The sequence below is a fragment of the Glandiceps talaboti genome, chromosome 23, assembly GCF_964340395.1.
Source record: "Glandiceps talaboti chromosome 23, keGlaTala1.1, whole genome shotgun sequence".
In the NCBI taxonomy this organism is placed as follows: Eukaryota; Metazoa; Hemichordata; class Enteropneusta; family Spengelidae; genus Glandiceps; species Glandiceps talaboti.
In genome coordinates, this window is record NC_135571.1 from 2,105,539 (window position 1) to 2,118,592 (window position 13,054).

The 13,054-nt window shown below is 36.8% G+C and overlaps 1 protein-coding gene across 1 annotated transcript; it reads left to right on the plus strand.

Annotated features, from left to right (window-relative positions):
- The first annotated feature begins 267 nt into the window (after window positions 1-267).
- On the plus strand, window positions 268-1,230 carry LOC144453132 (heparan sulfate glucosamine 3-O-sulfotransferase 1-like). The gene has a single exon (XM_078144411.1). The coding sequence runs from the start codon at window positions 268-270 to the stop codon at window positions 1,228-1,230; it is 963 nt and encodes a 320-aa protein (XP_078000537.1).
- Window positions 1,231-13,054: the final 11,824 nt, after the last annotated feature.

The following is a 13,054-nucleotide window of genomic DNA, read 5'->3' on the forward strand; positions in this document are numbered from 1 at the left end:
TCTCTTATGTGCAGGAGTGGAGATTCACAACATCAGATACGTAGTTTGACTACAACAAGGAGATTCATAACAGGGTGTATTTTACTAAGTATCATCTGCCTTTGTATTCTTTGCCATGATGTTTATATTTATAAACCACGGAGCAGTCAGCTGTTACCATATAAGACCGAATCAGCAGGAAAAAAAGCGGTTAGTCACCATAGGACCGTCCCGACAAACCGAGTTGCGTTACAAGAAAAACTTGGTCAGAATAACACCGTCTTAACAATGTATGGTAAACTTAGCCGACACGAATCGCAGCAATCACAACTTCGTCACATGGATGGTAAGCCTAGCCGATACGAATCACAACAGACACAACTTGGTGATAATAAAATCGTTCCAACCATGCCTGGTAAGGTTAGGCTAGATACATCAGAACACAAACTTGCAGTGAGAAAACATATTCCAGATGTAATCATCGGTGGAGCTAAAAAATGTGGCACTGGAGCCTTAAAAACATTTCTGTCTTATCATCCATCGCTAGCTATGGCAAGACGAGAGGTTCATTATTTCGATAAAAATTACTCAAAGGGTATACAATGGTATGTTCAGATGATGCCTGTATCAACACCAGACCAACTTGTTATTGAGAAAACACCGATGTACTTGATCGACCCTGATATACCGAGAAAAGTATACAAAGACGTCTCACCTAAAACAAAAATCGTCTTTACATTTTGTGATCCTGTGTATAGAGCTGTGTCAGATTATGCCCACGTGAGATTTAGACACAGGAATGTAACTGGTTACAAAATAAAAGACACCTTTGAAGACTCAGTTCTCGACACAAATGGTGCACTTGTCACAGCTAATAAACTTATCAGCACTGGGGTGTATATAAAACATCTTCAGAATTGGTTGCATGTCTTCCCTTCAAAACAAATACACATCGTAGATGGCGAAGTGTTGAAGACGGATCCCAGTGTCGAATTACAAAGCCTTGAAACGTTTCTAAATATAACTAAATTTTTCACCAGAGACAGCTTTTACTTCGATAAAAAGAAGGGTTTTTATTGTTTACACAAACCCAAAGAACTATGCCTTGTTAGCGGTAAAGGTAGACATCATCCGAACGTCCGTCAAGAAATTCTTGACAAGTTGAAAGAGTATTATCTGCCTTTCAATAATCAACTTGAAGAAATTTCTAAGTTGCAAAACCTGACAGCTCACACCTTAAAATTTGATTGAAATTAATCACGATTTGGTATTGATCTTTTTATTATATGCCCTGACCAATACTCATTTTCCTTCCCACCATTCATTCTTGCAAACCTAATTAATCATTGATGCTTGTAGCTTTGAATCTGTACATGTACTGTCCTGTTTCACATACCTACATAGACAACCAGGTCTATGGCTAGGCAGCTATCCAAGCTATTAGCCATCAATAGGTGCCATTGGCCACATAGTAGCTAGCTATTAGCTTGCTATCAGCTAGCCACCTCTAACTCTGACAGGGGCCTGGCAAGGCAGCTATTCAAGGTCATATCCATTGATAGCCGCTAAGCCCCTTCTAGCCAGCTCTTAGATTGCTAGCATCTAGCAGCCTCTGACTTTGCCAAGGACATGATAATAAGCTATTAATTAATCGGGTATTATTTGTAGAACAAGGAATATAATCATTGTTATAATATACCTAGTGATAATGTTGTGCTATGATTCGCTAGAATCAGTCACGTGATAGGAAAATACAATGACTATTTCCCTAGGGAAATAGTTCCATCAACTTTTACATGATCACGTGACCACCGCGCGTTCACAGCATGTCAAAATGGCGGCTTCTGACGATGTCGTCTGCCACCGCGAGTTCACAGCATGAGGTATATTATAAAACACATATTGCCTGCAGATATTCGGGCTGTGAGTTACCAGAATCCCGAGGCCAAAGGCCGAGGGAAATAGCATGTGATTCTGGTAACTCACAGTCCCTCGGGTGTAATAAACGGGTGCTATAGCCCTCATGGCCAGGCAACATGTGTTCAATATGAATCCTTAAAATATACAACAAGACTCCTAATATTTACAACGAAGTAAAGCACTTTCTCTATATGTGCTGCACTCATTTATAGTATTCATATCATATGTAAAATTATACTGTTTCAAAGGGTTTATTTACATGTACATGCCTAGCATGTGGCGTTTCTAATGTGGTCAATTTGCTATTGAAACAGTATACTTTTACAGGCTGTGATACATTCAGAAAAAGCTTTACTCCAGTGTTATGAGTTGTAAATATCCCTTCCCAGGGGAGTTTTTCGTGTTTGTTATATTTGTTAAACCTTGAATATAATATAGTTATTCACATAATTTCACAATTATGACATATTGCACCAACAGGATTCCTTGTATCTGTGGAACCATGGAATATTATGTATGTAGTCACAACATTTCACAATTGTTTTGGTTTAGGGGAAAGGAATCAATAATCGGTGTAAATGTGGAACCAGTAATGTGATAAAATGAAAATTTGTCTTGGGCATCTTGAATTCGTGCACGTGCAATAAAACTAAATTTATCGGTGAACCATGAGATTTCTGATTAGTGGTTAATGTAAAGCAACACTAGTTTTGTGTAGCATTAATTTCAATATGTATTATTCTATTTGGCGAATGGTTTATATATGTACTTATAATATACCTAGTGATAATGCTGTGCCATGATTCGCTAGAATCAGTCACGTGATAGGAAAATAGAATGACGACTTCCCTCGGGAAATAGTCCCATCAATTTTTACATGGTCACGTGACCACCGCGCGTTCACAGCAGGTCAAAATGGCAGCTTCTGACGATGTCGTCTGCCACCGCGAGTTCACAGCATGAGGTATATTATAAAACACATATTGCCTGGCCTATATTCGGGCTATAGCACCCGTTCATTATCCCCTCGTGACTGTGACTTACCAGAATCACATGCTACTAGCATGTGATTCTGGTAACTCACAGTCCCTCGGGTGTAATAAACGGGTGCTGTAGCCCTCATGGCCAGGCAATATGTGTTCAATATAAGAATGTGAACTATTTAACACAGTGACATTGAAAGCTAGCCTCGTACTTGACTCTACCTCAGTTCTCTATAGTGGTCTTAGACTCCACCAATCAATAACAAACGTGAGTTACTTGACTGTAAAACGAAAGACAAAATCTGTAACAAACAGCTGCTTCTAATTCGGTAACATTTCCCCTACTCGAAGTGTTCCTATGAGTTAGCGGGTACTCAACTGTTTCCCAGAGTCCTATTTGTTTAGTTTCAGTCATATTAACCATAACAAGTCGAATATGTCCTATAAAGTTTGTTGATGTACCTTACAGTGTTAATGAATAATTTGCATAATCGAATGCCTTTTCGGTAATTAGGCTATATCTAAAGACTGAATACTTCAATTTCAATACAATTTAGTACATATGTTATTATATATATTAATATATACGCACCTCTACTAAGACGTTGTTGATACAACTTTTACCTTTTTGATGAGTAATTTGAAAAACGAACGATATTCAGCAATTAAACAGTATCATACACTTTTCAAATTCTGTATAATTTGGCATACACATTAACCTCAGAAAGCACGCTTGTCCAAAAAGGCCTTATAATATAGTTTTCTTAGTTTTAATGAGCAATTTGCATAATTAGTGAATTCAGTTTAAATCTAGTATAGATATTTTCACTTTTTCAATATATTTTGGTCTTATCATTATATATTTTGAATTTTTTATTTTTTATTTTATTTTGAATTTTTTTATATCTTTGTGACGATTATTTTTGTAGAGGGCGTGGTTGGCCTCCTGTAGACTTAACATGATCATTTAACTCATGTGGGTTGCAGCAAGTATGTTGTTGAGATACTATTAACGTGACACTGCAATGACAACACAACTGTTAATTAAAGACTGATGCAAAAACCAGTCTTGATGAGTTGCATTTCATGATGTACTGGAAAGTCAAAACTACGTGTTACACAATGCACGATTGGTCATGATAGCGACATATTTTAAATCCCCCTCAGAATGTGCATCAAAATTTAAAATTCTCGAATTAATCTATTAAGAGTAACATATATTATGATTTTTTTAAAAACATTTTGGAACGGCAAACATCCCCCCCCCCATCCCCCATTTGTGGAATTTTCCAATGATTCCTAATGACTAGACCCCTTAACTAGGATAACAATCAGAGCAGAGACAGCCCTCTACGTCCATTTTAAGACCAAGTATGCAATTTACAAAAATAATCGTCACAACGATATAAAAAAATTCAAAATAAAAGTAAATATGGCATGGTATGGTACGGTATGGTATGATATGGTATGGTAATGCTAATGACATGGTATGGTATATGGTATGGTATGGTATGGTATGGTATGGTATGGTATGGTACAGTACTGCATTGTATTGCATTGCATTGCATTGCATTGCATTCTATTGTATTGTATTGTATTGTATTGTATTGTATTGTATTGTATTGTATTGTATTGTATTGGAAGGTAGGGTAGGGTATGGTATGGTATGGTATGGCATGGTATGGTATGACATGGTATGGTATTGTATTGTATACATAGACCCTCATATTTCCAGTGTGTGACATCAAAGTACAGCAATATGAAATCGATACATTCCATATTACTACACTTCAGTAACCCCCCCCCCCCCCACATTGAAATTTTCGAGTGACCCCTCCCCCCTCAAATCCTCTGACCTGGAATACTTATCGTCGGCAGCTGTCGTTAGTACAATATGTCAAAGAGGCATACATAATCCTTCCCCCCTAATACACCCATGGTAGTAGTAAGGACGTCAGCTGTCGCGATGCCGATTACATTTAATTCTGAAAAGTAAATGATCAGCTGAACGCTGTAGCCCCCTCACTTCATAAAATTAATGCGCGTTCATTGTAAAGTTTGAGAATATTTTAGATTAAAATTGTCATCATAATAGAAAAAATAGTCGGTCTATAAATATAAGAAATAAATAATCTCCTGGTATTTCTCATTGGTGCTCTCGGACTCATGGCTCTCCTATATCTGAATCCGTACGGCCTATCGGTTCGGAGGGATACGACCGACATGAGGCGAATCATTCGTCCTCGATGACTTAGCACTCATTCGGAATACTTGGAGATTATATAATTGTAACTGTATGTATGTATGTATGTATGTATGTATGTATGTATGTATGTATGTATGACTGTATGTATGTATGTTTGTATGTATGTATGTATGTATGTATGTATGTATGTATGTATGTATGTATGTATGCATGTATGTATGTATGTATGCATGTATGCATGTATGTATGTATGCATGTATGCATGTATGTATGTATGTATGTATGTATGTATATTGTGTCTTTATTGTTTTTTGATGTTTATATAACAACACCATGACACATTCCTGCTTTAGAGTCGCTTTATTTTACAAAGTAATCTAATCTAATTTAATCTAATCTAATCTAATCTAATCTATTTTAATGTGAGACTAGAAATGTTAATATTAAAACTGGTAGCAGCTTGTACCATATTCTACATATTGCAGCTGAAATTCAGATCGTATTCATTCATCATGACGGCGCTCATTGGGTAAGTTGAACATTACACATCTTCTAGTAAATGTAATGATATATCTAGAATACTAAGCGGAAGTGTTGTCCAGGGGTATTTTACGATTCGGCCAAATGGATTAGAAAAATATTAGCGGAGTTGTTTGTTTTGTTTTGTTTTGGTTTGTTTGGTGTGTGTGTGTGTGTGTGTGTGTGTGTGTGTGTGTGTGTGTGTTGTTTTGTTTTTCTTAGCAAGGAAAAAAGAACACTACAAAAGGTTACACGACAGACAAAAACAGAACAAAGACATTTATCAAACAGAAAAGAGTGAAAGCTTTACAGGAACGGAAAAAAGCGGAGTTAAGTTCACAAAACAGTTCATGACATTTGTGGAATTCATCGCTGTCGATTATGCCTATCGAGCGCTATAGTGACATACCCTTCACGTGGAGGGTTTATACTCATATCAAGTGATTTGACTGTGTATTCGTACTAGGGTAACCGACTAGGACAAAAAGGTGTGCCCTCTCAAAATGTGGTGTTCCTAATCGAAAAGTAATGGTTCCCAAAAAATTGTGTTCTCAATCAAAAATTAAAGAGTGGCTATCATCAAAAAAGATATGTGTTCTCATCAAAGTGGGAGTTTCCAAGCAAATAAGGGATGTGCCCTCACCAGAGAGTGGATCAGATCAAAAAGGAGACGCGCTCTCACCAAGGAGAGAACATCTCCTCTTTGATAGGAGCATGTCTATTTTTAAATGGGAACACCACTTTTTGAATCGGAACTCTCAATGTGGTGAGAGGACGTCTCTATTCAATTAGGGTAGTTTGTCTTAATTAAAACAGACGATTGTTTTCTTGTGGCATATATTTAATAGCATGAATAGTTCACATACATAATCTGATTTGTTCTGAATAGTCTTTCCAAACTTCAGCGAGTTTGAACCATGTCATCATTTCCAATTATATCTTTTATAAATGAATTGTTAGAATCCATCCAATGCTTTGAAATACAAACATCTTGTCTTTAAACATATCTTTTTTTGACAAGAGCCTCTCTTTGGTTAGACCTCGTCTCCTCTTTGATGGAAGCAGGTATCTTTTTTTATTGGGAACCCCACTCTTTTACTGGGAACCCCTGGTGTAGAGAGAACATGCCTTTTAGTCCTAGTTGGCACGTAGTATTAGATTTGTGGTTTTGTGACAATTGACAATATACGTATACAAGTGACGGTTCCTTAAAGCAATAAAACTAAGGTAACAGATATGTTGTATTACCAAAAATACACCAGGCCAAGAGGGTTGATAAATTATATACACCCAGATTTGTGAGTGTCAATAATATCTTGAGATTATGGTTTATTAAAATAACACGACATCAAAGCGTGGATGAATGGAACCTGCTACAAACAGGGAAAGTAAACATTCAAATGAAATGAATTAATAACAGTTGGTGCTGCATGTTGGAACAGCAGAGTTACACATCATGGTTTGATCGGAACAGTTTCTTGGCCTCTTTTGTGTACATGAAATGCCAGGGGAACTAAACATTTGTTTGTGAACGTGAAATATTATGTAAAGTGGTCATAAAACTGTTCTTATCAAAGCATAAAATGTGTAATACAAGTCTCTGTACTTCCAACATACTGTGCCAAACTTAAATGTTATTAATCCAATTCAGTTGTTTACTTTCGCTGTTTACGTTTGTAACAGGTTCCGTTCGTCCATGCTCTGATATCTGCAGGTATACTCACATATCTCTTCTATGTTCTCTTATGTACAGGAGTGGATATTTACAACGTAAAATTCGTAGTTTTACTACAACAAGGAAATTCATAAAAGTGTGTATTTCACTAAGTATCATCTGCCTTTGTATTCTTTGCCATGATGTTTATATTTATAAACCACGGAGCAGTCATCTGTTACCATACACGACCGGATCAGTGGAACAAAACGCCACTAGTCACTATAGGATCATCCCGACCAACCGAGTTGCTTTACAAGAACAACTTGGTCAGAATAAAACCGTTTTAACAGTGAATGGTAAACTTAGCCGACACGAATCGCAGCAATCACAACTTCGTCACATGGATGGTAAGCCTAGCCGATACGAATCACAACAGACACAACTTGGTGATAATAAAACCGTTCGAACCATGCCTAGTAAGGTTAGGTTAGATAAATCAGAACACAAACTTGCAGTGAGAAAAAACATTCCAGATGTAATCATCGGTGGAGCTAAAAAATGTGGCACTGGAGCCTTAAGAGTATTTCTGTCTGAACATCCGTCGGTAGCTGTGGCAAGAGGAGAGGTTCATTATTTCGATAACAATTACTCAAAAGGTATAAAATGGTACGTTCAGATGATGCCTGTATCAACACCAGACCAACTTGTTACTGAGATAACACCAAGGTACCTTATCAAATCTGATATACCACAGAAAGTATATAAAGACGTCTCACCTAAAACAAAAATTGTCTTTACATTTTGTGATCCTGTGAATAGAGCTGTGTCTGATTATGTCCACGAGAGAAACAGGAATGTAGATGGCTACACAATAAAAGACACCTTTGACGCCTCAGTTCTCGACGAAAATGGTACACTTATCACAGATAATAAACTTATCAGTACTGGAGTGTATATACAACATCTTCAGAATTGGTTGCAAGTCTTCCCTTCCACACAAATACACATCGTAGATGGCGATGTGTTGAAGACAGATCCCAGTGTCGAATTACAAAGCCTTGAAACGTTTCTAAATATAACTAAATTTTTCACCAGAGACAATTTTTACTTCAATAAAAAGAAGGGTTTTTATTGTTTACACAAACCCAAAGAACTATGCCTTTCTAACTGTAAAGGTAGACATCATCCGAACGTCCGTCAAGAAATTCTTGACAAGTTGAAAGACTATTATCTGCCTTTCAATAATCAACTTGAAGAAATTTGTAAGTTGCAAAACTTGACAGACCACACCTTAAAATTTGATTGAAGTTAATCACAATTTGGTATTGATCTTTTTATTATATGCCCTGACCAATACTCATTCTCCTTTCCACCATTTATGGTTTGCAATCAATTATGCCTGTAGCTTTGAATCTGTACATGTACTGTCCTGTTTCACATACCTATGTCAATTAACAGTTAGTATCCTGTGATTTTGTCAGGGACGAGGCAAATCAGCTATTCAAGCTATTACCCATCAATAGCCACCAATAGCCACCCTTCTAGCGAGCTATTAGCTAGCTATTAGCTAGCCACCTCTAACTCTGCCAAGGGCCTGGCAAGCAGCTATTCAAGGTATAGGCCATTAATAGCTGCTATTAACCCAATGCTAGCTAGCTACTAGCTAACTAGCAGCTAGCAGCCTTTGACTTTGCCAAGGCCATGACAAAATATTAATATCCCTTCTCTTTGTAGAACCTGGAATATTATATATATTGCCACACGATGACATGAGATTCAATAAGCTATTAAATACCTGGGTATTATTTGTAGAACAAGGAATATAATCATGTATATGAATCCCTAAAATATACAACAAGACTTGTAATATTTACAACGAAGTAAAGCACTTTCTCTATATGTGCAACAAGTTCATTTATAGTATTTATATCAAATGTAAAAGTATACCCTTTCAATTGGTTTATTTACGTGGTTAGCATGTGGCCTGTATTATGGGGTCAATTAGCAAATGAAACAGTATACTTTTACACATGATATGGATGCTATAAACCGATGTGATACATTTAAAAACCGCTTTACTCCAGTGTTATTGGGTGTAAATACCCCTTCCCAGGGAATTTTTCGTGTAGGCTATATCTGTTTAACCTTGAATATAATATAGTTATTCACATAATTTCACAATTGTGACATATTACACCAACAGGATTCCTTGTATCTGTGGAACCATGGAATATTATGTATGTAGTCACAACATTTCACAATTGTTTTGGTTTAGGGGATTGGCATCAATAATCGGTGTAAATGTGGAACCAGTAATGTGATAAAATGAAAATTGATCTCGGGCATTTTGGATTCATACACGTATTATAAAACTAAATTTTGTTGGTGAATCATGGGATTTCTGCGTAATCGCTAATGGAAAGCAACGCTAGTTTTGTGTAGCAGTAATTTCAATCGTGTATTGTTTTATTTGACGAATGGTCTATATATGTACTTAAGAATGGAAAATATATAACACAATGACATTGAAAGCTGGGCTTGTACTTGATTCCACCTATAGTGGTCTGAGATTCCACCAATCAACAACAAAACGAAAGACAAAATCTGTAACAAACAGCTGCTTCGAATTTGGTAACATTTTCCCTACTCGAAGTGTTCCTATGAGTTAACAGGTACTCAATTGTTTCCCGACCCCAGAGTCCTATTTGTTTATTTTCAGTTATATATTTTCTAATTTTTGGTTTCATTGAAAATCTCGCTCACGGCTCCTTACTTTAACACCACAATACTTTTGCACGAAGTTCACAAAGACAGTTTAGGTACACCCCTGTGTCGAATTGAGAGTCGTGTCCATTGTTTTGAACTTGAAAGACTATCTGTCTGTAGCCATGACAACCTTTGTTTATGTGAGTGGCGTCAATAAAGGGTAGAGTTTGTTTTAACACAAATGATCGCTAGCATGGTATGTATTGTTTTATTACATTAAACCACGAAATAAAGGTGACTCATGCACCTATTTCCGGCGATCGATTGACCAGCGATCAGTCCCTTGTTTTCACAATGAGCTCCTGCACTACGTTACGCCGACTGTCCTGTAAACATAGCAGCTTGCTGTAAACGATGGCAGGTCCAGGTAGGTAGGTTGGTTCAGTAGCAAACTTAACCCCCTAGAATGTCATTTATAATTTGCAATCTACCCGTTCAGAAATAAGTGTCCAGATTTTGCATGCATAATCCAAACGTTTTGTTGTCAAATATTCGATGTGATTTGATGTGGCCTTAGATTAAAATGTTTTCACGGTCGCGGGTAGGATAAATCTAAGCTTTAACAACGTTGATTGTTGCTCAGCTTCCTCCAACTACAGCCAATTTCAAAATACCGTGTAGAGTTTCTGTATATCCCACACTTCAATAGCAAGATCGCATTTTTGCTTCATTTAGTTTAAATAAACCATTTATGATTTAAATGTATTGCAACTCTATGCAGAAATTAGGCGCCAATGCTTTACTTAGTATCAAACACACGATGAAGGGTGCTTAAAATATCATTTGTGGTGTTTATTTGATGTCTGTATGGTGGCATGATTGTTTAGTTCATTTCACTTAGACAAAATGTAGGAGGAAACTGTACATATGTCCACTTTCTTATTGAATTGGTTACTGTGATTATATCTGCACGGTATTGTACAATTCACTGTAGTTATGGTCTCTCATACCACACTCGACATAGGGGAAAGAAACTCATTTTTTTCAATCTATGAATCATCCATTCAAGTTCATAACTTACAATATAACCAGTTTTGTTGCTCCATCGTAATAAGCTCTGTATTATGCATTTGGGATTGCATTACACCACGGTCGTGAACTTCGAATTCGATGACAGTAAAGGTTGACCTGCACAATGCATCGTCACATGTTTTATCTTTAAATAACTACCCAATTCTCAATTCAAAGGAGAACACCACGCCAGCAATTAAAGAGATCGTTAGAGCAAAGATACAATTTGGGATTTTTTTGCCAATAATCGCCCAAAATGTATGTGATGAAATCATGCAACGTTTCCCCAGAACCCATTACCATAGTTTATGGTAATGCCTTTATTTCCTGGAGTAGTGTTTCACTTTAACCATGACTATATTGGAAATGACCATTGGCTAGCATTACATAGATGTAATTGCCTTGACGAGGACACTGTTTTACACAACTATTCGACGGTATCTATTACCGGTATCTATTCTAATAAATTAAAATTATACAACTGGAACTTCAAAATTGAGTGAGTGAACAACAAAATACATTTGTTAATGAGCAAACATAGAAATGAGGACAAAAGTAATTGACGATACAACTAATCGAGTTTGACCTCACTCTATGAATAAAATTAGACAATATATACAAGTTTACAGCAAGAAAAACTTACAAATAATAAGCATTATGAACACAATGGCCGTGATACAGAACTTACAATATGTGTGATGATAAAATAGTAAAGAAATATTAATTAAAAGATAGCATCTATTTAGGGTTAGGGTGTACTTCTTGAAGTCTGTTTTAAACTTACTCCGACAACAGGTATCTCATATAATATGAAGTGACTGGTTTAGTACCAGTAAATTTTTGTGCCGAATTGACCAAAATTATTCATTGACCATAAATGAGCTTTAATTTTCTACCAACAGTACAGTATTTGCGCAGGTATCTCTCTCTCTCTCTCTCTCTCTCTCTCTCTCTCTCTCTCTCTCTCTCTCTCTCTCTCTCTCTCTCTCTCTCTCTCTCTCTCTCTCTCTCTCTCTCTCTCTCTCTCTCTCTCTCTCTCTCTCTCCCCCTCCTCCTCTTCTTCCACAGTTCCCCTCTTCCCTTGCTCCCTATACATCTATACATATCGCACCGTCCAAGACGCGCCGCCTTTATTTCGTTGTGTTGCCGAAGAAATAACAGCTCTGTGTCAAGACTAGTGTAGTGTACTTCTTCGTTGGTAACCCGATCTGTCCATGATATGTGCAGCATCCTTAAATTTCTATAGAATCATATTGTTGTTGCTTCTATCTTTTTTCCATTGCTGATGAGATTGTCTAGCACTCGCTTCCATACAAGAGAACAGAGTACACATAGCAATACAACATATAATTTAGTAGATATTATAAACCAAAAACGTACTGTAACAATGAATGAATCTCTGTCCAGGATATCTGTACTATTACTAAAGTCTTATGATATACAACTGCCGACATCAGACTGTGGACGAACGGAACATGTTATAAACTGGGAAAGTAAACAACTGAAAATATAACACTTGGCACAGCATGTTGGAAGTAGAGAGACTAGTATTACATTCCATCATTTGATAAGAATAGTTGTATGGCCACTTCACATAATAGTTCAGATTCGCAATCAAATTTCCAGTCCCCCTGGCATATCATATGAACACATAAAGAGGCCACAAGACTGTTCTTATCAAACCATGGTGTGTGATACAAGTCTCTGCTGTTCCAACAAGCTGAGCAAATGTTATTAATCCAATTTATTTGTTTACTTTCCCTATTTTTTTTAACAGGTTCCGTTTCTTTACTCTCTGATGTCAGCATTTGTAAATCATGGTCTTTGCTAATACCTGCTAGCTCTATCCTATGAATTGTCTTTGCGTGCATGTTACAAATACAACATCAATACACTGTACCAGAACTTGTTTTTGTTGAGACGTTAAACTCAATAGTAACCTTGAGTGGCTGTACGGTCACATGATACACTATAAATAAAGAGTGGCTGGGTTTTCCCTACTCACACGGTCCA